General features: G+C 38.4%; 1 protein-coding gene across 1 annotated transcript in view; it reads left to right on the forward strand.

Moving 5' to 3' along the window:
• Nucleotides 1-26,919, forward strand: part of mgat4a (alpha-1,3-mannosyl-glycoprotein 4-beta-N-acetylglucosaminyltransferase A) — a 63,040-nt gene that overhangs the window by 27,578 nt on the left and 8,543 nt on the right. Inside the window, exons 5-12 of the mRNA XM_084422339.1 lie at nt 8,394-8,527; nt 10,465-10,511; nt 10,639-10,752; nt 15,421-15,496; nt 21,405-21,519; nt 25,071-25,201; nt 25,410-25,517; nt 26,189-26,382. Coding sequence (XP_084278465.1) covers nt 8,394-8,527; nt 10,465-10,511; nt 10,639-10,752; nt 15,421-15,496; nt 21,405-21,519; nt 25,071-25,201; nt 25,410-25,517; nt 26,189-26,382 — 919 coding nt within the window. The remainder of the gene's footprint in view (nt 1-8,393; nt 8,528-10,464; nt 10,512-10,638; nt 10,753-15,420; nt 15,497-21,404; nt 21,520-25,070; nt 25,202-25,409; nt 25,518-26,188; nt 26,383-26,919) is intronic.

The raw sequence follows: 26,919 nt of genomic DNA on the forward strand, positions 1-26,919 counted from the left end.
TAACAGTAATCTCAGCCGCCTCTTCCACGCTGTCTCTTCTCTTCTGGCTCTGGCTCGTGCCCATGCCAGCGGTCCCTCTCTTCTCAATGAGATCGTGGCTAAGGAGAGGATAATTTTAGAGCTGTAAATGGGGACATCTTCTTCTGTCCAGACCCTAGAGACTGTGCACCATATTTCTCACACTCATCGCCACCCCCTTATCGATGTGGACCTAGGGGTTTGCAAACAGTTGAAAAGTCAAGGGCCCATGGAGGAAATCTATACAAATATTTATGACATTTGTATGAACATTAATGATTGGTCTAATTAGCATTGAGTCGATGACAAAGATGAAGAAAAGGAAATTAAATTTATGGTGTAACCAAGTAATGTCATATTTCTTTTAGTGCTATCAAATTGATTAATCACTGTTAATCGTATCCAACAGTTTATGCGTATTTAATAAATGTGTGTGTGTGTGTGTGTGTGTGTATATATATGTGTGTGTGTGTGTGTATGTATGTATGTATATATATATATTAACAAACTTTTTATTGCGATTTAATCGATTTGACAGCACTAATGTCTTTACATCTTGAATATGTGCACTTTTTGAATTATGAATTAATAAAAATAACACATTTTTTGGAGAGTTACACCACATGACATTTTACAACTTATTACAACCGACCGTGTCTCCTTATTAAAAGGTCAAGTTGTAAGAGACTTCCTGATTTTGACACATTTTTTTGTTTGTTACACCAAATGTTTTTTTGGTCACACCGCATGACTTTAATTTGACAGACAAACTTTTTCAAATAAGCAATAAAGCTGTCATATTACCGGTAGCCTAATGTTTTTTATTTATTTATTTTTTATCCCTGTGGTTTTAAATAGGTCCCTGTGTTAGCTAAGAGTCTGATTGGAGGGTCTCTGAACCTGCAAAGGTTGAAAACTCTTGATATACACAATGAAAAAGAGCGGTCTGACAAGTTTGAGAGGATTGTTTGAGAGACGCTCCCATTAGAAAATGAAAATGCTCAACAATACAGGGTTTCAGTGAAATCTCCTACTATCTCAAACACTTGTTTTCTCCTCAGTAAGGCACTGTAACATCCCTAGTGTTGAAAACCTTTTTCTTCGTCGAAGCAAGAGACCAGGAGACGTTGGGGATCACGTTCAAACAAAGTTATTCTTTATTGAGGACTTTGCGTTGACGCGGCTGCAGTTCTTCCCAAATCAGTCTAAAGTATATACAGTTTGCATTGTAGTTATATACATTCCAAGGGGGAGGGATTACATAGAGGTGGAGACCCTGAACAAAGCATGCAAATGAAGTAGGAACACACCCCACTATTCACATGCTGATACTGGCCAGGAACTCCAATTCCAATAGCCATCCCAGACCCATTAAAGACAAAAGGTGAAAGTCAATCAACCTAACGATTCAACGTCTGGGCTTCGAAAGGTGAGAATCAAGTGATCTGACTTATTTAAAACACAATAGAGAAAACAGGTCTGGCAGGAAAGGAGACTCTTGCTGGAGACTCAATAAATCAGTATATAAACTTTATCAGTTTATATACTATTGCAGTGGAAAAACTAAATTAAACTTTTAATAAAAATGTAATCCAACACTTCCCCCTTTGAGAGTTCTAATAACTCTCACAAAAATACAAATTTATACACTTAAAAGTTAATTCTTGTAACTTGTGTAAATTACAGGCACGTGTAACTTATTCTGTGTTGTGTCCTTGATTTACATGAGTGTCATAGTTCTTCTCAAAACCATAACTGTTGACACCTGCGACGCAGGGTGTAAAATGTCATATAAACTACATGATTACACAGAAAACCATGTAGCATAACAGTGGAATTCTTGAAAATCCATGGCGCCTGAATAGCTGTGAAGTCTGTTTCCTGTAGCGTCCATTTCCCACGTAGAGTCGCTCTGATGACTCGTCCCTCATGAGGCTTGTTCATGGAAATCTGAGGTGATGCTTTACACCAGGTTTCTGCTTGCGAAGACATCAACACATACGAGTAACACAAGAAAACAAAGAAACAGCAGAACAGCAATATTCATGCATAGACTTCATCCTTCCATAAGTCATTTGATCGTATAGTGGTTTTAAGTCTAACTTTTATCAAAGTACACTTAAAAGTTCATTCTTGTAACTTGAAAAAGTTACAGGCACAAACATGATCTGTGTTGTTCATCTGTAATTGCATGCTGACACAGAAACAAAACATGCAATTAGGGTCCGTAAATTTTCTGCGTTGTGTATTTTTCATTTTCTTTGGTGATAGTTCGTTCAGCAGTGGGTCTGGTTGTCTTCTTGAGGTTGGGGCTTCATACGCAGATGAGACGGTCGTTGCATATGGATCTTGAAAAAGCCATCAAGTTTTATCTGCACACTGTAAGACAGAAAACAGAAAAAAAAGAGAGCAGTATTTCTTCAAAACACTACGGTTGTAGCAGTTTAAACACTATGGTTCTATCGTTTTCAGAGTCTACTGTTGTCGTTTCATTCTTTCCCTATTTCTTAATTGATTTGACACCTATGGACCAGTGAGGTAAGGATGGACTAAATCGGGAAAGGCCTATGAGGTAGTGTCTTCACCCTGGGTTCACCCCCGAAGCCTGTTGCGTCAGTTCCTCCCAGGGCACCTCACTTGTCCGTGTCCTATTCTGTCCCTGTGTTGTGTGCACACTGTACAGTGTGTGAGAAAATTGGCACATTTCCATTCTCCAGTGAAACATCAGTCCTAATAAACATCATTAACAGAGAATGGGTGTCTGACTGCAATATTCTATGGCATAACATTTAAGGCTGTGAGTCTTACTTAATGTCCCCCAAACAAAGGCTGTGACAGTCACTAAGTCTTTCATCTTTGTTGTGAGTTACTGGGGAGATTAAGCAATCACAGCCCAAATGGTTAACACCTCAAAAAGCTTAGCCACGAGTCCAATGACGAGGGTAGGGGTTGCTTTAAAGTAGCAAACAAATGTAGTAAGAGCTGCATAACATTGTTAACTTGTCTTAAGTTATTTTTGTTTTTTCTACATTCATTTCCAAAATGTCCGTGCTTACCACAGTAAGAACAACTGGCTTCTCTAGGACTTTTGCGTTTCTTTGGCTTCTCTGAGTTGACCATAACAGAAACTGCTGCAATTCTTACTCTCTCTTTGACATCAGAATCTCTTTCCCAAATAGCTAAACTGTCCAAGTTGTCTTGCAGAGTTCTCGTACACCATGTGATGTTTAAGTAAGGCAAAGCCTTTCTGTGTTCTGGCAAAAGACAATGAAACCATGTGCGAACCAAAGGACCATTATGACCTAACACCTTTTCTGGAGTGTCGGCAATTCCGCTGTAAACGGCAGCGATCTGACAGAATCGTTCTGTGTACTCACAAACAGTCTCACCCTTCTTCTGTACACAATTGGTTATTTTTGACCAGTCCACATTCGGTCCAACAATGTTCTTTAAAATTTTCAGAACTTCCTCTCTCAATTCATCTTTACTGGCTTGTTGCAGTTCAGAATTGTTTACAGCACTTTCAAAATCATTGAATTCTGACTCAGTCAAGATCTGTGATATTAGCTGAGTGACTTCAGCTAGAGTCATATCATAGAGCCGCATCTTTTTGGACAACTCTCTCCTAAACTCAGAAAAATTTCTTTGCACTGATGGCAAACTTTCAGCAATTCTCTCAATATCTTTAGGAACTAAAGATGTTTTGACTGCTTGTGGCTGCAATTTGGGGTTTGCAAATGGAACTGTATCCATACCTTTTCCCTGAGGCTTTTGTCTAGCTACGCACACTTCAACTGCATTTACATCTGCATTTACATCTGCATTGACATTGTCCTCTATACTATCAAAAGACTGTAAATCAGGATAGCTTTCATCTGACTGTTGGTCTTCTAAATCACATTTGGTTGAGGCTTTGTTATGGCCCACGTTTGTCTTGAGACAGGACACCTGAGTCTGCAATTGTTTGATCTGATCTTTCAACTTATCAATACAACAAGCTTGTTCTTGTGCAATGGATAAGCTAAATTCTCTGTGACAGAAGATAATGCCTTTGACATTTTTCTTGCGAATACTTTCTCCTAGTACCTTCTTACAATCTTCAACTGACCACACTTTTTCTGGATCAATGCCAAATTTCTTTGTTAAATTCAATCTGACTGGCTCAGTCACGATGGAGTCCATGTGCTCTGATAACAAAGACTTGAATTCACTATCTGTCCAAAAAGGTGTAATCTGTCTAGTACTTTTCCTAAACATTTTGTGAATTTCTGTTACCACAAACAAACACTAAAAAACTTCTCTCTACTGTCTTACAAAACAGAGGGTACAATCTTATTAGCACATGACGCTAACTCTTCTCTAGCTTACAGAGGATAGGTCTTCTCTAGCAAGAGCAAACACACAATATTAACATGTAACTGTTAATCTTCCCTGCCAACAACAGAGGGTAAATTTCATCTCTAAAAGCAAACTTTAGAGGCTTATCTTTAGTTAACCAAACTTCTACAGCTATTTGTTAACTACTTCTCTGAACGGCGCAGAGGAAAACATTTGTACTGGTCTGCATTGGTTCTTTTAATGGAGTGAAACTCACCGAGTCTTTCATTTGTAGAGAAAGATTCCGTCTGGAAAAATTCAGTCTTTGAGATCTTTTTTGGAGCTTGAAGTTTTCAATCTGGATTCAGAAGATTCAGTCTGGAACTCAGTCAGCTTTGTTGAGATCTTTGAGCTTGAAGTTTCTTTGAGTTTCCTTCTTCTCCATCCGGGTCACGGCACCAAATTGTTGAAAACCTTTTTCTTCGTCGAAGCAAGAGACCAGGAGACGTTGGGGATCACGTTCAAACAAAGTTATTCTTTATTGAGGACTTTGCGTTGACGCGGCTGCAGTTCTTCCCAAATCAGTCTAAAGTATATACAGTTTGCATTGTAGTTATATACATTCCAAGGGGGAGGGATTACATAGAGGTGGAGACCCTGAACAAAGCATGCAAATGAAGTAGGAACACACCCCACTATTCACATGCTGATACTGGCCAGGAACTCCAATTCCAATAGCCATCCCAGACCCATTAAAGACAAAAGGTGAAAGTCAATCAACCTAACGATTCAACGTCTGGGCTTCGAAAGGTGAGAATCAAGTGATCTGACTTATTTAAAACACAATAGAGAAAACAGGTCTGGCAGGAAAGGAGACTCTTGCTGGAGACTCAATAAATCAGTATATAAACTTTATCAGTTTATATACTATTGCAACTTACACAAGTTACAAGAATAAACTTTTAAGTGTATAAATTTGTATTTTTGTGAGAGTTATTAGAACTCTCAAAGGGGGAAGTGTTGGATTACATTTTTATTAAAAGTTTAATTTAGTTTTTCCACTGCAATAGTATATAAACTGATAAAGTTTATATACTGATTTATTGAGTCTCCAGCAAGAGTCTCCTTTCCTGCCAGACCTGTTTTCTCTATTGTGTTTTAAATAAGTCAAATCACTTGATTCTCACCTTTCGGAGCCCAGACGTTGAATCGTTAGGTTGATTGACTTTCACCTTTTGTCTTTAATGGGTCTGGGATGGCTATTGGAATTGGAGTTCCTGGCCAGTATCAGCATGTGAATAGTTATGCTGATTCAATTGGACTCAGAGTAGGGTGTGTTCCTACTTCATTTGCAGGCTTTGTTCAGAGTCTCCACCTCTATGTAATCCCTCCCCCTTGGAATGTATATAACTACAATGCAAACTGTATATACTTTAGACTGATTTGGGAAGAACTGCAGCCGCGTCAACGCAAAGTCCTCAATAAAGAATAACTTTGTTTGAACGTGATCCCCAACGTCTCCTGGTCTCTTGCTTCGACGAAGAAAAAGGTTTTCAACACTAGAGACCGTCTGGATATAATTTGCCATAGTTTAGTCTCAAGGCACGTCGAGTGTTTGTCTCAAAGAGAAGCATAAAGACTTCACACCGCTGCTGAAGAGAGAAGAAAGAGCATTCTTGGAGAATGGTGCAGCTCAGCATCTCTTTATGTAACCGAGTGCCTGAAGGCCAAACGCTACTTTTGTGAAAGAAAAGATGTGGCGTAGGAGAGGATGACTTGTGTTGAATGCACATTAACTTAAACATGCTTCTATTTTTTTCTACAAAATGCTCCTTTCATTTTTTTTTTTTTTCTTGGTGTCTCAGGTGCTTTACCTCTGTCTGATAAGCTTCTTCCCCCTCATGTGCGCTTTCTCTTTGTCTCTCTTTCATCCTCAACCTACTTTACTCTTTCACCACGTGGTGTTCTCTCTCAAAACACTCTTTTCTGCCTTCCAGTGGGAAGCAGTGCAAAACGGGGACATATTTTACTGTCTTCTGTTTGGTGCTGATGAAGTGTGACAGAGCTTCTGTCACTCAAATCTGCTTACACACACACACACACACACACACACACACACACACACACACACACACACACACACCAGCAGCTCAATCCAGCACTCGAATGAAAAGTGCCCGTCTGTTGCTGACATTTTGTCTCTGTGCTTAATTTTTTTCTGGGTAAGCATGTAAATCACTGATATGTTTTTTTTGAAAAAAAAAAAACAGGTTTACTGTTTAAAAAATTTCCAGATTTATTTATTTTTTGTAGTTTGTAATTTAAGAAAATACGTAAAAAAAATTATAATAATAATACAATACAATAAAATATATATATATTTTGTTTTAATTAATGATTTATTTTTTGAAAATTTCTCTTCTTTTTATGGAATGTACACAAGAGCACCACACATGACACTGGGTGGAAAAAAAGATATTACCGTGGCCACAAATTAAAGGGTTAGTTCACCCAAAAATGAAAATTCTGTCAGTAATTACTCACCCTCATGTTGTTCCAACCATGTAAGTCTTTCGTTCATCTTCGGATCACAAATTAAGATATTTTTGATGAAATCTGACAGCTGTCTCACTCCTCCATAGGCTTTCAGAGGGACCGAAACTCGTCGGCCCAGAATAGTTATTAAAAACATCGTTAAAATAGTCCAAGTGACTACAGTGGCTATACATTAAGTTTATCATGTGATGACAATACTTTTTGTGCGGAAAAACAACAAAAATAACGACTTTATCCAACTATTAGTGTTCTTCAATGTGGGCCTCTGACGAGAGTTCACGGGAGCGCCAGGACGCATGCGCGAGAACTGAGATTACGGCGTTCCTCTTCTAATACTACTTGTTACTGGCTGCTCACTCCTTGGAAGTATTACCGCCATCTACTGTACAAGATGACGTCCCGACATTGCCGGAAGCGCAAAACGGTCTGTTTATAAGCAGAGGAAGACGCGCGCTGTATGTAAGCTATTGAATTCGACACTTATTGTGATTTAGGTCTCGATGATGTCGGGACGTCATCTTGTACAGTAGATGGCGGTAATACTCCCAAGGAGTGAGCAGCCAGTAACAAGTAAGTTAGTAGTAGAAGAAGAACGCCGTAATCTCAGTTCTCGCGCATGCGTCCTGGCGCTCCCGTGAACTCTCGTCAGAGGCCCACATTGAAGAACACTAATAGTTGGATAAAGTCGTTATTTTTGTTTTTCCGCACAAAAAGTATTGTCGTCGCATGATAAACTTAATGTATAGCCACTGTAGTCACTTGGACTATTTTAACAATGTTTTTAATAACTATTCTGGGCCGGCGAGTTTCGGTCCCTCTGAAAGCCTATGAAGGAGTGAGACAACTGTCAGATTTCATCAAAAATATCTTAATTTGTGATCCGAAGATGAACGAAAGACTTACATGGTTGGAACAACATGAGGGTGAGTAATTACTGACAGAATTTTCATTTTTGGGTGAACTAACCCTTTAAGAATTTGTTCCCTCGCTTTAGTTAAACCATGGCCATGATTTAACTAAATTAAAATGAGGGAATGAATTAGTATAACATGGCCATGATTTAACAAAAATGTAAGGCATGGTGGGAACGAATTCTGACCTCGACGGTTTGAACAAAAGAAATGAACCTGTAGAACATTTCCACGTCCAAGAGTTAGTTCGAAGGTGTATACCAGCCAGACCGAACTTTAAAGTTCGCTTTGGCAAACTGTTTCTGTCTCCTAAAACAAACTTTGTTTTTCCCTGGTCACACAAGATCCTTTGTCGATTTTGCTTTAAGTATATTGGGGTCTTTATTCTCTGACTGTTTCAGGAGTCAGAATCTCCTTTATGTTCCTCTGAGATGCAGTACAATAGAGCAGAGTAATGTTTGCCCTGGGCACCTTCATATGTGGACTTCACTCTTGTGCCACTGTGGAAACCCCCTCTGCATGAGTGCATGATGTTCTTGTGAATTGGGTTTATGAGCCTCGAATTGAGTTTTTGTTCTCTTTTCTATGCAGTTTCTATGGTGATGGGCATCCCCACGGTGAAGCGGAAAGTAAAGTCATACCTGTCAGAGACGCTTCATTCGCTCATCGATAAACTCTCGGCGGAGGAGAAGCTCGACTGCGTCATCATAGTGTTCGTGGGAGAGGTGAGCATTCTCGCGGTTTCAGACGGTGTGTTTGTGTGGGAGCATTGAGGCTTGCTTTGTCTTCCTGTGTGTGAAGATTTCTAAGTAGTTCTGAGGGAAATGCCAAACCATGCTCACCACGCAAACAACAATGTTCTAATGGGTTAGTGACAACTGGGGGGGAAAAGCATTTTAAGAACATTTTGTTTACTTTTGTTCAGTTTTAATAGGTTTGTGTTGCATCTCCACTTGATGTGCTGAGACCATCATTGCCTTTGTGAATGGTTAAATTGGGTCAACAGTTTGTCTGTTGTCTTGTTACCACCCGTGGAGGGGTGTGGGCGGTACACACTGAGAACAGGGGTCTTGATGCTTTCATGATGCTGTCTGAAGGGCAGAGTAAGAGTAGACGACATGCAGACGTACCCGGCAGGATTTGTCTCTCGCTTCATCTGTTGCCACAATGTTGTTGTACGTCTGAACACAGTGGTAGGGAAAAATTGTTCTTGAATTTAGTAAGTAGAGAAAGCATAGTGATATTGTTTAATTATTTCTCTATATTTTTTTATTGTACTTAATTTATATCTCAATATTTGTTCTGAAATTGATTAGGCGCCGAGTTATGTTTCTGCCAGTGGGTGCCCACATTCCCCACGTGCAAATACATTCCCAGCCAAATATAAAACACATTTTTAATCACCTCTGTTTCCACGAGCAAATGATAACTGGGCTAATTATACACATACGCAACAAATGCCCCTTAAATATTAATATTCTCATTACTCATTAATTGTAGCCTACTGTTAGTTTTTCAAGAGTAGGCTACTGACGTTTTTTTCCGTTCGATGGTGCGCTTGATGAATGAATTACACACAAGTAATTAGTGTCTTATTAAACAAGTTATTAAAAGCACAAATTGCAAATACATTACCAACCAAACAAAAGCACATTCTATCCATGAGTGTTGTCGCAGGTCACGCTCTTGCTGATATCTATACTACTTGATCAGTAGCTGTTTTTATATAAAAAGAGGCTGTTTTTTCTTTCTAAGTTTATAATCATTCATAAGTTTGCATTTGTCTACATTAGATAATTATAATCCGAGAATGCAGTTACTGTGTTGCAGTGGGCTTTTCTACAAACATCCTCTTGTACACTGGACAAAAAGACACGTTGATGTAATCGTCAACATTGCTTTGAGTTGCACTGTTTATGTTAGGGTTGCAGAGGTATACCAGTCTCACTGTATATCATGGTATGAAATTTGACGGTTATCATAACATGGCATGTACATTTGCTTATCTACAGTATTGGAAAAAAGGCAACCAGAAGAAGAGAAAACAAATGATTGGATTAATCGTTAGTTGGAGCCTTGCACAGTGTTTCGATGCATTGCCTGTCTCTGCGTAATAAATTCAGTTAATTTCCTCCAGTTTTTCGTCCAGTGCTTGTACGGTATGTACCCGCCTCAGTTCTGTGGGCTGTGGTTAGATCGGCTAGCTGATGTTCTTTGTGTGATATGTCATCAGCTGCTCTTGTGGCTGTCTGGAACAATGGTATTTAGGTTCTGAGTGCTTTGGTTAAGAGGGAACACCCAGTGGCAGTGCATCTAAAATGTGTTACCCTAGCACATGTGTGTGTGTGTGTGTGTGTGTGTGTGTGTGTGAGAGAGGATATCCCTTCCCACATCATCACATGGTGTAGTCTGAACAAAATCAGTGAGAAAAGACAATTCATCCTCTTCACCGAGATAACAAACATCCCGGAGCAGTCACTCCAATTCTCGTATTTTTCCAGGCTGTCAGGCACTGGCGTTGTATTTACTTCCAGTTGTTACTCCACCTGTATTTGTGCCGAGCCTTTGCTTGCGCGTGTGTGTGTGTGTGTGTGTGTGTGTGTGTGTGTGTGTGTGTGTGTGTGTGTGTGTGCTGACCAGTTCTTTGTTTGCTTCCTCACAGACGGACGTAGATTATGTAAACAGTGTGGTTGCAGGCCTTGAAAAAGAGTAAGTGATATTTTCTTTTGCCACTTCCTCAAGTTTTGTTTTACACGACAATGATCTAATTTGTACATTTAACCTAATGGTTAAGATACCTTGCTAACCGTTGTTCTTGGCTATCGTTGTCCATAAGGTTCTACACAGAACTGAATTCTGGGTTACTGGAGGTCATATCTCCTCCTGCCAGCTACTATCCAGACTTCAACAACTTGAAAGAGACCTTTGGTGACTCGAAGGAGAGGGTGAAGTAAGTATTCAGGAAATATTATCTCCTACAGTAGCCAGATACTTAGAAAGAATGTACATACTTCTGGTTGTGTAATTAACAGTTCTCTTGTTGCATACATCTATCTAAATTTATTACCTACAATTGACTAATTTATTACCTAAAAATTGCAAAATACACTATCATTCAAAAGTTTGGAGTCGGTGAGATTTTTTTAATGTTTTTGAAAGAAGTCTCAACAAGGCCCAATTTAGTTGATCAAAAATACAGTAAAAACAGTAATATTGTGAAATATTACAATTGAAAAGAACTGTTTTCTATTTCAATATATTTTAAAGTATAATTTATTCCTGTGATCAAAGCTGAATTTTCAGCATCATTACTCCAGTCTTCAGTGTCACATGATCCTTCAGAAATCATTCTAATATGATAATTATATTATATTATATTATATTATATTATATTATATTATATTATATTATATTATATTATATTATATTATATTATATTATATTATATTATATTATATTATATTATATTATTTGTTTTCAGGATTCTTTGATGAATAAAAAGTTCCAAAGAACAGCATTTATTTGAAAAAAAAACATAAAAAAAAAAAAAAATGTCACATTTTATCAATGTAATTTTATCCTTGTTAAATAAAAGTATTAGGGCCAGATTTACTAACAGCTTGCTCCAGCACAAACCCTCTTTTGCATTAAAAAACTACTGGCAGGATTTACTAAAGACACACAGTGAGGAATTAGCGCTGAAAAGGCATGGACAGGGTTATTTTTTTCAACTGACCTTATTGCATATGCATTTGTAGGAGTTTACCTTTCAGACGCAACATGTATGGGAGGAGAATATTTAAATGAATCACGCAGGGTGATTTTCTAAGGTTTGCGCTTGTCAATTTTCTGGTATTTGCACCATTATTTACCGCCCCAAAAAAGCACGTTTTAAACCAGATGTTAAAGGGATACTCCACTTTTTTGGGAAATAGGCTAATTTTACAACTCCCCCAGAGTTAAACAGTTGAGTTTGACCGTTTTTGAATCCATTCAGCCGATCTCCCGGTCTGACTGTACCACTTTTAGCATAGCTTAGCATAGATCATTGAATCGGACAGGACCATTAGCATCTCTCTCAAAAAAATGACCAAAGAGTTTCGATATTTTTCCTATTTAAAACTTGACTCTTCTGTACATCGTGTACTAAGACCGACGGAAAATGTAAAATTGCGATTTTTCAGAGGAGTCAAGTTTTAACTAGGAAAAATATCGAAACTCTTTGGTCATTTTTTTGAGAGAGATGCTAATTCAATGATCTATGCTAAGCTATGCTAAAAGTGGTACAGTCAGACCGGGAGATCGGCTGAATGGATTCAAAAAACGGTCAAACTCAACTGTTTAACTCTGGGGGAGTTGTAAAATTAGCCTATTTCCAAAAAAAGTGGAGTATCCCTTTAACTGTTAGATTGTGTTGGTCATTATAGAGATGATCCGGCTGCGTTGGTGTTCTTTAATTTGCAGTAGACCACGAGCAGAACTTTCCACTCTCATCTGCGTTTTTGCGGAATTGTGCTCTCATGCTAATTTTCCCCGTTTAATAAATCTGGTCCTTAATTTCTTAAAAAAAAATCTTTTGAACAGTAGTATGCATGTTTGTTCTTTTTTCTCCCTCAAAAACATGCCTATGCATAACTGAACTTGAATTGTGTAGCTAGCAAAATAGTAAACACATTTTAAACTTTACTTTATATAAACTATCATAATTCAGCTTCCTCAAAGTCATCACTCTTTGTCTCTACACAATCCTTGAGTTGAAATGCAAGGACTATCTTTGGTCTTTACAAAAGATGTCATTTGTATTTGTCGACAAATATAGTTTTAAGCATTTCCATAAAAATGTAAGATCAAGAGAAACATAATTTCAGTCAAGTGTGTCACACGTTTGACTGGCGGTGTGAATAGGTGTTTGTGGTCTGTTGTTTTGTTGCGCTACCCATCGGGCATCGCTGCGGTGGGTGCCACGTGACAGTATTTATGCACGCATAGAGATTGTGGGCAATTTTTGTGGTGAGGGTGTTGAAATAAAGTTTTGATTGGACCGGATCTCCTATTTCAGTTCCAGAGTCAGAGATGATTTCCTGTCACAAATGTGATTAGGGAGGGAGAGATGTCAGAGAGAGAGAGAGGCATTGCAGATTTGTTGTGAGACAGGAAGTGAGTAAAGCTCAAGGTCAAAGACATCAACTCCTTCACTCCCTCCTTCCTCCTCTCTTTCTCTTTCTCTTTCTCTTTCTTTCTCTACCCTAAAAGGACTCCTCTTCTCATCTCCTGCTCTTCCTAAATCTTTCATCCACAGCTGTCTCAATTTAATCTCAGTCACTCTGGGTATCTCTTTCTTTCTTTCACTGCCTCTTCTATCTCTTGGTGTCACGCTCCCTCATTCATAACTTTGATTCTGTGTGTGTTGTCACAATTGAAAAATATTCTGTGCCAATGCTGAATATTATTATTTTCAAAACCAATTTAAATACCACAGAAATATTCAATAGCAGTGAATGTGCTATTCAACACTGCTTTATTCAAATTAAATAGCAATATAACAAATTAAATAAAATCAGTGCTATGTAGCCTTTGACTATTTCTAAATTAAGTAAACAAGTTTTTCAAGTAAACACGTTTTAAATTATTTATTTAGCTAAATGGCAATTAATTAGTAAAAAATGAAAGCAATATGTGATTTTTTTTTTCTTCTCTCCTCTTTTTCAAACAATATTATCCAAACTACTGTTCAAAAGTTTATAGTTATAGCACTTTTTACAGTATATATTGTTACAAAGCAGCTTTACAGAAAATACTTGTTTCAGTGTTACTTCAGTTTAAGTTTGGGGTAAGATTTTATAACAAAAAAAAAATATATATATATACTTTTATTCAGCAAAGATGCATTAAATTGATCAAAAGTGACAGTAAAGACATTTATAATGTTACAAAAGATTTCTATTTCAAATAAATGCTGTTTCTTCAAGCATCTTGGAGACGTTCCCGCATTTCTTCTGGATTTAGTGTGTCTCAGTTTTTTCTGTTTTTTCATGTAATCACATACAGACTCGATGATGGTGAGATCAGATCATACCGGCTGTTGTCAGACTCCTTGTTATACACAAATCTAACTGGATTATTACAATTATTGGCAAAAGGAATGTTTGGAAATGTAAAGTGATATTTCCTACTGGATGTCAGGATGTGAAGAGACTTTCAACAAGCATAACAAAATGTGTTGCCTACCCTGCCTTTAAAGTAGCCTAACCTGGTTGCCTTAACTGAGTTCATTTAAACAAAAAATTTGAGTTAATACAAAGAGATTAGTTTATTCAACAGAAACTCAAAATATTAAAGGGTTAGTTCACCCAAAAATGAAAATTCTGTCAGTAATTACTCACCCTCATGTTGTTCCAACCCCGTAAGACTTTCATTCATCTTCGGAACACAAATTAAGATATTTTTGATGAAATCTGAGAGCTGGCTCACTCCTTCATAAGCTGCTAGTTAATCCATATCTGCCATCCCAGAAAAGTTAGTAAAGACATCGTTAAAATAGTCCAAGTGACTACAGTGGCTCAACCTTAAGTTTATCAAGTGACGAGAATACGTTTTGTGGGCAAAACAAAACAAAAATAACGACTTTATTCAACTATTCATTTTCTTCTGCGTGGGCCTCTGAGTGAGTTCACATAGTGTAACAGCGCAGCGCTTCTGGGTTGTACGTCAGAACGTAGGCTCACCATTGGCCAGCATCACACGCATCACACACATGACCAGCGTCGACCAATAGTGAGCCTACGTTCTGACGTACAACCCAGAAGCGCTGCACTGTTACACTACGTCAATAGCTTAGGAGAATGACATGGAAGAGAAGAGATGGTTGAATAAAGTCGTTATTTCGGGGTTTTTTGCACACAAAAAGTATTCTCGTCACTTGATAAACTTTTGGTTGAGCCACTGTAGTCACTTGGACTATTTTAAACATTGTCTTTACTAACTTTCTGGGCCAGCAAGTTTCAATAACATAGAAGCCTATGGAGGGACAGAAAGCTCTCAGATTTCATCAAAAAGATCTTAATTTGTGTCCCGAAGAACATGAGGGTGATTAATTACTGACAGAATTTACATTTTTGGGTGAACTAACCCTTTAAGTGTGTGTGTGTGTGTGTGTGTGTGTGTGTGATTTAAGTGTGTGATTTTGAGTTCTTATTCTATACCACAATCTCTCCTCTCATCCACTTATCTGAGTCCGTTTGATCAAAGGAAATGAGCTGCTTTGATGCACATCGTATTTAATATTCTTCTTGATTATTTAATCTATTTTCTGAACCCCTCACTGCAGAGGACGAATGAATAACAAAGGTTATATTGAGGACATGTGAGTGATGTGTTTTTGTTTGTAGCCTCAAACTGCCCTTATTTAGCTTTTGCAGTGTGTATGTTTCTGGTTCCTGTAACTGTCAGTTACATTCGTCATACACCTGCCATCTAGAGTTTCACTCCTGGTCAGTTAGCTGACTCATCCACAGGCTAACTCCCACGTTCAGCCTCGGCTTTCAGGCTACTGGACATGCACTGTATATCTCCCTTTTTGAACATATGTATGATGTGTTGTATTTGTGTTTCTTTGTAGATGGAGGACCAAGCAGAATTTGGACTATTCCTTTCTAATGATGTATGCCGTCAACAAAGGGGTCTATTATGTCCAGGTAATCAAATTACCAGTTTTAAAGGTGAATTGTTTAGTATCTACACCACAAGTGTACCTGAACAGAATGACTTGTCATAAAGGTTCCCAAAACACTCCCCTATCTGTTATTGGTTAGCAAACGGATCGTCCCGCCCCAAACTCACTCAGTCGGTGTGGTTGTCTCTGGCTGGTCAGAATGCAAATAGAAACAGAGCAATGTTTTGAAAGCTTTAGTGTTTACACTCTTTTGGTAAAGCAAGCTATGCATGGCTTGCTTATAGCTCTTTCTGCATATAAAATATACTACAAATATTTGTCTCTGCTACAATTACATTACCTGTATGACGATCAAAACTGTCAATTGACAGCATTTGTGTCAGCATTTTGTCAATTTTGTGTGTGTGTTTGTGTATACACTAAAGAGCCAAAACATTATGACCACTCACAGGTAAAGCGGAAAAATGTTGATCATTTCCTAACAATGTCACATGCCAAGATCTGAGTAGTTCTAGTTCTAGATTAGATGATTACTGAGCAATCAGTTATTGTAATCGATGTGTAAAGACCTGAGAGACTTTGTCAGGGGCTAAATTGTTATGGCAGGATGACTTGGGTCAAGGCATCTCTGAAAAGCCAAGCCTTGTGGGATGCTCATGGTCCGGGGAGCGACATACAATCGCTAACATGGCTTTGTGAGTCCAAGGCTTTGTGCGTCCAAGGCTCATTGATGCACAAGGGCAATGAAGGCTATTGTTGCATAAGTCACAGAAAATTTTAATGATGGTTATGGGAGGAATGTGTAACAACATCGCACCCTGCTGCGTATGGGCAGCGTAGCTGCAGACCGGTCAGAGTGCACATGATGACTGTCGAAAACGATTGTTCGATTGTAGAATGGTAATGCAAGCATCCGAAATGGACGTTGGAGCATTGAAAGAAGGTCGTCTGGTCCTGTTTTCTTTTACATCATGTGGACAGCCATGTACATGTGCGCCGTATACCAGGGGAAGTGATGGCACCAGGATCCACTGTGGGACGTTGACAAGCCGCTGGAGGGAGTGTGATGCTCTGCAATGTTCTGCTGGAAAACCCCAGGTCTGGCTATTCATGTGGACGTCAGTTTGACACGTGCCACCTTCCTAAACCTTGTTGCAGACCAGGTACACTCCTTCATGACAGGTGTGTTCCCTGGTGGAACTGTCCTCTTCCAGCAGGATAAAGCCCCCTTAAAGCCACGTTGCACACATCATCCAGGAATGATTTGAGGAACATGATGAAGAGTTCAAGGTGTTACCCTGGCCTCCAAATTCCCCAGATCTCAATTCAATTGAGCATCTGTGGGATGTGTTGGACCAACAAGCTCAATCCATATCACGATATCGCGGTGGCTCCACTTCGCTACAGCACTTGAAGGATCTGCTGATAATGTATTGGTGCCAGATTCCACGGGACACCTTCAGGGATCTTGAAGAGCCCATGCCTTGTTCGGTCGGCACGGTTTTGGCAGCATGCGGAGGACCAACAGCATATTAGGCAGGTGGTCATGATGTTTTGGCTCATCGGTTTATATAGACACATATATCGAATATTTAACCCTTAATATTTGCACAGGTTAGTTTCCACTTTTTTTTTTTTTACATTTAGATTACCTTTTGAAGGGATAGTTCACTTTGAAATAAAATTTTGGTATGTTTAACTTACCTCAAGGGCATCCAAGATGTAGGTGTCTTTGTTTCCGCAGTAGTTTCAATTTGTATATTTTTAGGTCAAACCGTTCTTGTCTGTCAGTCATATAATGCAGGTCTATGGTCACCACCTCAAAGAGCATGCACAGAGAAGTCCAAATTAAACAATTCCCCATCGTAAGTACACATTGATGGCCTAAGACACGAAACGAGCGGTTTGTGTGAGAAAACGAACAGTATTTATATCGTTTTTACCTCTTGTACACAACCACGTCCAAGTGATCTGAGGGCGCGCGCGCTTCCTGGTGTGTGACGTGTGCGCGCGTTCTGGCTTCAGATCACTTGGACGTGGTTGTGTACAATTGTGTTTAATTTGGACTTCTCTGTGCATGCTCTTTGAGGTGGTGACCATAGACCTGCATTATATGACTGACAGACAAGAACGGTTTGATCTAAAAATATCAAAATTGAAACTACTGCGGAAACAAAGACACCTACATCTTGGATGCCCTTGAGGTAAGTTAAACATACCAAAATTTTATTTCAAAGTGAACTATCCGTTTAAGTTCATTTTTAAAAACACTAATATTTAAATAACAGTGTTAAATGCAATCTTTAGCCAATCTCAAAATCAATATGTTCATATGGTACTTTGTAATGCCCCAAAAAAACTTGTATTAGTGTTATGTTTTTATTTTATTTAGAAATAAATATATAAATATAATTATACCTCAGTCTGTGCATCTCTATTGTCTTGGCTAAGTGACGGCATGTCACAAATTGAACAATTGAGACCATTGTGTTTAGCTTAAAATGCTTATGAAATATCTTTTGATTGAATTTTCCTCTTACAGTCAGTTTCCCGAGCGATGCATATTCCTGTTTAGGTTTCTAGTTAGTGCGCCAGATCCCCACTGGAAGCTCTTCAGTTCAGAATCAGATAGACAAAGTACACCAAAAGCCTCTTTGCTCAAGGGTTGCCGTGGTAACTCATTTATCTGGATATACCCTAAAGACACCCTTTGGCTCTGTAGCCGTTGTCATGGGAACGTGACTTCGTGGTTTGGGGATTTCAGTTTTTGTGAAGTGATGATGATTTTACAGCTGGGAATATGATATGGGGGAAGAATTCGCTACAGTCAGAGCAGCTGTACATGGTCGCAGCAGATTTAAAGCGATTTAGCACTCGACATGACACCTCTTATTTGTTTCTCTCTGGAGGACAAACAAACGTGAAAACCGTAACATGATGTAAGAGACCAAGCAGAAGCCTCTGCCAACTGGTAATTTTGTTAGCATGCGAGATGTAAACTGTAATCCCTCATGGTTAGTGCTCTGCAACCAATGTGTGCTTTTCATCAAATCAGTTACAGTGAACATTATGCATATCATATAAATTATTTCGCTGCAACAAGACTTCGAGTATTAAATGCATTTTTATATTCATAGTTGTCCCAAATTATGTTAAGGATATAAGCGATATCACATGGCATGAAGGCCTCAAGTATTTGTCCTCTGCAGTATTAAGAATCGAACCCACAACCTTCAGTTTGCAAGTCTAACGCTCTAACCATTAGGCCACGACTGCCGTTGGAGAATCAAACCCCGGTCTTCCGTGTGACTGGTGGAGATACTGTCCTAACGAGGAGTTAGTATCAAACTTGTGAATAGAGGATGATGAAATTTTATAATATGTTCTTTCTTTTCCAATTGTTCTTGATTAAAAAGCTTTTATTTAATGTATTTTATTGCATTTTCACTATCTTTCAAAATTTGGGGTCAGTGAGATTTTTTTGACAGAAAGAAATTAATACTTTTATTTGGAAGTTTTTTTCAAATTAATGCTGTTATTTTGAAATTCTGCTCAATGAATCCTGAGAAAAATTTATCAGTTTCCATGAGAATATTATGCACAACTTCCCAAAATTTATGATACAAAATATTTCTTAAACGGCAAAATCAGCATATTAGAATGCTATTATCATGTGACACTGAAGAATTGGAGTAATGATGCTGAAAATTCAGCTTTGCCATCACAGGAATAAATTACATTTCAAAAATGTATTAAAATACAATAAAGTTATTTTAAATTGTAATAAAATTTCAGAATATTCACAGTATATTTGATCAAATAAATACAGCCTCGGTGAGCATAAGAGACTTCTTTCAAAAACATTAAAAAGTCTAACCAACCCCAAACTTTTGAATGGTAGTGAAATGTTGTGCGTATTAAAGTTGCAGTAAGCGTTTTCTGGTAAATGATGTTGATATTTGAAATCTCCAAAAACAAACACAACCCAGGCAACACAGGCAATGACTATAGTGGAATCTGCTGTGCCTGCCGTCCGAGGGGATGATATCATGACTAAGTGAAAGCAGTTTGTGTCGCTATGATAATTCAAGTCAAATGTTTAATAGCAGTTTAGCTCCTCTACTCATTTGTTGGCAAATTCCAAAAATTCTGTCCCAAAAAAAGAAAAGATCATAACACAATAGTAAGTAATATATCACAAATGAGACAAGAAAGGGTTATAGCGATCACTAAAAGGGGAACCAAAAGAAAAGAAAAACCATACATTAGGAGTATGTAATCTCACTTTTCTGACACACTTTGGGAGCAGATGCTTGAAACGGGCAGTGGAGGTTTAGACGTTCCAGGCTAATAATAATGCTATGAACAAACAAGCGAAGATGGCTCATGAGTATATTCAAGTAAAGACAAAACAAACTCAAAACCAACTTGTGTATCGAGAAGCAATAAAGCAACCTCGGCGTCCGTTTTCAGGACTTCCTGCTCCTTAAAGGGTTAGTTCACCCAAAAATGAAAATTATCCCATAACTTACTCATCCTCAAGCCATCCTAGGTGTATATTACTTTCTTCTTTCATTCCAAGCACAATCAGAGTTATATTAAAAATACCCTGGCTCTTCCAAGCTTTATAATGGGATTAAATGGTAACAAAAATTAAAAGAAAGGCCAAAAAAGCGCACCCATCCATCATAAAAGTAATCCAGCTCCAGAGGGTTAATAAAGGCCTTCTGAAGCGAAGCAATGCGTTATTTTTTTTATATTTTTTTTAAAGAAAAATATCAATATTTATCCGGCCGTACACAAGTCTGGTTCCCGAGGTGACCTCTGACCTCTTGTGCACTGAGCTCTATCTCCTCCTACAAGTGTGTTTTGGTGCTCGGTCTGATCCACTTTTCAACTAGCCTGGCTAACATCAGACCTCGTCTCATTGAGACGTGGTCTGGGAACCACATGTTCATTTTCTCGTATTTGAGGCGTGGTTTACGAATGCCCAGAGCCGTTTATTGGGCGCTACGAATGTCTTATCAAATGCGCCTCTACGTAGCTCATAGCCAATCGTTTCAATTATACCAGATGACGTATGTAGAGCGACAGAAATTCGACGAGGAAGAAGACGTAAACTTGCGTTCTGAACTACTTAGAACACTATCTAAGGCTGCATCGAAAGGTAACTTCGCGTCTGCTGCCATGTTGGATCCATAGATATAAACAAACTGCTTCGGTGTGTCGCATAGACGTCGTCATCGTCTTGCTGCTCCCTCCCCGTTCTGTGATTGGTCCCCTCGCTGAGGCGAAAATCTGGTCCATGGAATCCAGGCTGCCTAGCAGCGTGAATAAAATCGCGCTGCGCGCAAGGCAGCATGGGGAAACCCAGGCTACTTTTCAACAGCGTATTTCAAAAATCACTTACTGCACCTTTAAGTGTCTTTCTTGGCTAACTTTTTCACCTTTTCCCAAGACAAAAAAAAAACATAATTTTGTATTCATGTTCATTTATGTCTTTCAACTTTCATGTCTTCCCCATTCTCACATGCTTCTGTCAGTCTGTGTGTTGCACTGCACTGAATGTTTTCATTTATTTTTTTTGGTTTAATTTTCAATAAATCTCTCCAGTGTCTTCATGTCTTTGTGCTCTCAGTACACGCTGTGCTCTCTTAGGAGAGGGGAAAGGTATTGCTTTCATGTTTTTTGGGGGGAACTCAAGTTACTCAAGGGTATAGGACGACATGCTTTAACTTAGTGTTTGTGTGTGCTTACGTATATTAGTGGCAAGAGTGTCTGTGAGTGAGGTGTGTGTTAGAATCTTTTTTTTATTCTTGGGGTTTTTAGTTAGAAGTAATATTTTTAGTAGGTGCAGCTTGTGTCAGTAAATGTATCTGGTTCATGAGATGTGCTGTATGATTCATATCTGTTTCCTGTTGTTCTTACAGTTAGAGGATGACATCGTCGCCAAGCCCAACTATTTTGCAACCATGAAAAACTTTGCCCTTCAACTCGCCACTGAGGACTGGATGATCCTTGAGTTTTCACAGCTGGGCTTCATTGGTGTGACTTTTATGTTTTTAATATCTTTATTTTAGGGGTGTAACGATTCGTTTTAACAACGATTCTATTCGTGGTTGTCGATACGATTCAAGGACGATATTGGTTCATTTAGAACGATACGATCCGAAACGATTCAGTGACCTGAAATCGATTCAGTGACTTTTTAGCCAAAAATTATTGTAAGGGAATCAGGTATCAATTAATTATGGATATAAACAAACAAGTAAACAACAATTAATGTCAAATGCATTCACATTTTATTTGAATAAAGTAGGACTGAACGATTATGACAAAAATTATAATTGTCGATTATTCCCTTGAAATTGTAATTGCGATTATTAATTACGATTATCACAACATTGAATGATGTTTTGAATAGTTTGGCCATGGGACCCACATTTCCCCATGGTCATCAAGCCGCGACCCACCTTTTTAGGAATTATATAGGCCTATTATAATACATTTGTTTACACAAAAATTGTTGACACAAGTTCTGTCCCCCTTTAACTTACTTAACACAAAAATATTTTGTAAGAATATGACAAATACTGATAAACAGTAGGCACTGCGAGGTTAAGCTATTAAATAGCAGTCCCAAACTAGTTTTTGTTAATACAATCTTGGTATGAGCCACCACAGTCATATACAAATATACAAAATAACCAGTAAGTGGGATTTTGTTATGGAAACAAACAACAATTGGGCTACCATGGTGATACACAATACTTAGAAGAACTGGTAAAGAAACATGGAAACTGCTCCTGATAAATAGCAACACACATGACGTACCAATAACGTAATTTATTGGTATTTTACTTTTATTTCTTAACTTACTAATTTACGACGTTGCATGCTCGTATGTCTTTTGCGCTTTAGTGAAGTGATACAGCGAGCGCCGGCGCATTTGCGCGTGCAATTGAAGAGTGCGCGCTACTGCAGTATAGCGGCTGAGAGGACAGGAAAGTCCGTTTTTCTGAGGTGAGAGACTTTGCGCTGCTTGTTGTCTTTGCGCTGCTGCTGGCGCGTCACGCATGGCGGCGACGTCACAGATAGGCAGACTGAATCGAGTAACGTTTAACGCCTTTATCATTAAAAGTGCTAAGAAAAAACATCCATATAAAGTCTGGCGTGCTTAAATCCAATGCGTTATTTCCTAGTATCGATACAATCGATTAATTACCTTTTAAAACGATGTTAGATCGATATATGTCGTCCGGAAGACCAACTTGCCGAGCGCAGATCGATGTAGTTGGATCGTAGGAATATAAATCGATACATCGATGTAGTTGATGAATCGTTACACCCCTACTTTATTTGTTTGATATGTACAGCTATTCAGATATCACTTTAGTTGTTATCATTTATTCACCGATTTCTTCCAAACCTGTATGACTTTCTTTCTTCTGTGGACCACTGAAAGAGATTTGATTTGAAAAGAATGATCCCACTGCTCTTGGCCATACAACAGAGGCACACAGTGTCCAGGAGATATCAAGCCCCAAAAAGCACCAAAATAGTGTTTTAATAAAATTATTTTGGTCACACTTTATTTCAATGGTCCAATTTAGACATTCTACTATCTATAAGTAATTTTCCAACTACATGTCAACTAACTCTCATTAGAGTATTAGTAGACTGTTAGGTGTTAGTTTGGTTTTGTAGTACATTTGAAATGTACTTGCAAAGTTACTTCTAGTCAGTAGAATGTCTGTTTGTGGATCATCAAAATAAAGTGTTAGCAGATATTAAGAAATTCTACTAATACTCTAATGACTGTAGTTGACATGTAGTTGCAAAGGTATTTATGGTTTGTAGAATGTCTGAAGTGGACCATCAAATTAAAGTGTTACCCTCCTGTTGTGTCCCACTGAGGAAAGAACAGGTTTGGAATGACATGAGGACGAGTAAATGAAGACAGAATTATTGTTTGAGTGAACCATCTCTTTAAGACTTCCTGTCATTGGTTGTAAATCCACTTGCGTCAGAAATTTTTTTATTTCTTTCAGAAAAGTTTGTTCAGCAAGGATGTGTTAAATTGATCAAAAGTGACATTAAAGTCATTTACTGTCACAAAAGATTTCTATTTCAAATAAATGCTGTTCTTTTGAACTTTCTATTCGTCAAAGAATCTTTAAAAAATGTATCACGGTTCGCACATAAATATTAAGCAGCACAATTGTTTTCAACACTGATAATAATGTTTCTTAGGCATCAAATCAGCATATTAGAATGATATCTGAAAGATCATGTGACGTGATTTATTAAAACAGAAAACAGATATTTTAAACTAATAATATTTCATATACAATTTTTTTTTTTATCAAATAAATGCAGCCTTTGTCTTAAAGGGGTCATATAATGCCATTTTTGTACAAGCTAATATGATTCTTTAGGGCAGGCATTCTCAACCCTGGTCCTGGAGGGCCACTGTCCTGCAGAGTTTAGGTCCAACCTTGATCAAACACACCTGAGCCAGCTAATTAAGCTAATTAAGCCTTTCAGGATTACTGGAAAGCTACAGGCAGGTGAGTTTGATCAAGGTTGGACCTAAACTCTGCAGGACAGTGGCCCTCCAGGACCAGGGTTGAGAATGCCTGCTTTAGGGTCTAAATTAAAAGTTTGTAATATACTTTAATTAAAAAATCTCATTAGTATTGTAAGAAAACACTAATTTTACCTGGTCAAAAACAGCTGTTTTCAGCACGCCGTTTAAGTGCATGTGTCTTTAAATGATGATGAGCTTTGCTCACCCCGCCCCTCTGTTCTGTGCGTACACCGTTTGTAACACAATAACCATAACTGATTATGTATTATATTGAGAACGTCGTACATAGAAAACATGCTGTAATGTACCCTGAGAGTAAACCTTAGCCGCATTCATCGTGAAGCGTGCTAGCGATTTGCAAAGATTAATATTAATATAAATATTAATATAAAGGTTAATAAAACATTACACTCACTTCTTCTTCTGGAGGTGCAGCAGGAACACGAATAGTTGGTACCGATCCTTTTTTCAGGAGCAGCTTCTTAGCAAAACCAGCTTTATACTGACCCTCGTTTGTAAAGCAGTCTGGTGTGTGAAATGATTCGCGCAAACATGAAAGCATTGACGTTGATCGCGGGGAATATTCCCTTCCCTTCAGTGGTTTGGATTTAGGAATATCAAAATGACTGCTGTGTTCGTTATTACACCCAAGAGCAGAACACCACAATCGCTTAGACGCCATTCTGCTCATAGACAGTGCTCCTCAACAATGACCGCGCCGGTCCGCGCGGACTATCAACAATCGTGGGAGGGGCGTTAGATCGGCTTGATTTGAGAGGGGGGAAAACATATAAGAAGATAAAAAAAAAAAAAACACTGGATGGATTTTTATCATTTTATGATGGTTGTGTGCAGGCACTGCCAACACACATTTCCGTACAATCAACTTGTAAAAGTGCATGTACCATTATATGACCCCTTTAACTTGGTTTGTCCCAAATTTTTGAATGCATTTTTTTTTAATCTCTTTTTTTCTTCTTTTTCTTCTTCTTCTTCTCTCTCTCAGGTAAAATGTTCCAAGCCCCAGATCTAAATCTGATTGTGGAGTTTATCTTCATGTTTTATAAGGAGAAGCCCATCGATTGGCTGCTAGATCACATACTCTGGGTCAAAGTATGCAACCCAGAGAAAGATGCCGTAAGTTAATACTCTCTGCCTGCGAGTGTCTTTCTGTGACCATGAGAGGCTTTTAGCAGAACAGGAACTTTTTTTGTGTGTGTTTTTCTTACTTATTTTTCTTTCTCTCTACAAACACACACATTATGTCACTATTTATAACTTTTACCCTATTTTTATTCCTTCATTCTTACATGTACGTGTCTTCCTCATTTTTTTCTCTCTTCAGAAACACTGTGAGAGACAGAAGTCGAGTCTGCGCATTCGTTTCAGACCCTCTTTGTTTCAGCACGTAGGCCTGCACTCCTCCCTTGCTGGGAAAATCCAGAAACTCACGGTAACTCTTATTTCATGATTGTTATTTTTTTCTAGCCACTCTTTACACCTAGTATATTCTTGGATGACCTAACCAGCAAAGTTTAAAACCCTTTTTTTAGCATAATGGATAATTGACAAGCCAGTAGATGGACCTTCATTTGTTATCCAGAACAAATTATTGTTTACTTTACAAATGTAGTCGCTGACAACTTGTGATCAGATCATCTAAGATAGGCATTATTACTAGTAAGATCTTCATGACTTCATGACTTTCATCATGCACTGTAAAAAGAAGAAAAAAGAAGAAAAGGTTGTTTCAACTTAGTGTTCATGCTGACTTAAAATTTTAAGTTTAGTCAACTTGAAATGTGAGGTTGACTAAGTGACTTTAGAAATTTGAGTTGACTAAACTTTGCAGCACGAACACTTACTTTTTTAAGCTGAAACAACAGTGTGCTCTTAAAGTTTGATTCTCTTCCATACAAAGCTTCCTGTTATCTTATAACATCTCGTGTTACCCCTGTATCCTGTTTTCTTTTGACAAACTTTCTTTTTTTTCTTAAATAGCTGAACGTTTCCCAAATCTAGTTAGCTGTGTTTACTTTTAAGGACTGTTATAAATCAGCTTGGCCGTCAGCCATACTTCCTGTTGACTTAAGTCATAACTTCCTCTGTCTTTTACTCTGTCAGGATAAAGACTTCCTGAAACCTCTACTGCATAAGATTCACGTGAACCCGCCGGCGGAGGTGTCCACCTCTCTTAAAGTGTATCAAGGCCACACGCTTGAGAAGACCTACATGGGCGAGGATTTCTTCTGGGCCATTACTCCAATGGCTGGAGACTATGTCTTGTTCAAGTTTGATCGGCCTGTCAACATAGAAAGGTCAGTCTGTCTGCGACTGAGAGAGATACACAGACATTTCAGAGCTGGGCGGTAATGATGGCCTGATGACCTGGGGCTGGTGTGAGAGAGGTTCTGGCCAAACTAAAGAGCAGTGCTGCATTTATACGTATTGCTTTAATTCTCCATTCATACACACACCCAAATGATTTCTTTTTGTAATCCTCACCTTCTCCAAAAAGTGATGTTCGCTGAGCTCGAATCAGGAGACATCATTCACACGTCTCCATGTCTCACTGTCCTCACAGGGGAGGAGAGGTGGCTAATGAGAAGCTTCTAAAATAAGACGCGGTAACTAAAAACCTCTGGAGAGGAAGACAGAGAGAGGTGTAATGGAGAAAACATGGCTGAGCAGATGCACAGATCTCCATGAAATTAGATTTGTTGCTTTATTTGAAAGACTGATTTTTATTTATTTATTTTGCTGGCCAAATCTGGGTCAGTACATCAAATTCAGATTTTTGGTTGCCCTGCCAGTAGTGCCCGTATTTTTAGCATCGAGTCTGTGAGAAAATATGG

The sequence above is a fragment of the Rutilus rutilus genome (assembly GCF_951802725.1).
Source record: "Rutilus rutilus genome assembly, chromosome: 10".
In the NCBI taxonomy this organism is placed as follows: domain Eukaryota; kingdom Metazoa; phylum Chordata; class Actinopteri; order Cypriniformes; family Leuciscidae; genus Rutilus; species Rutilus rutilus.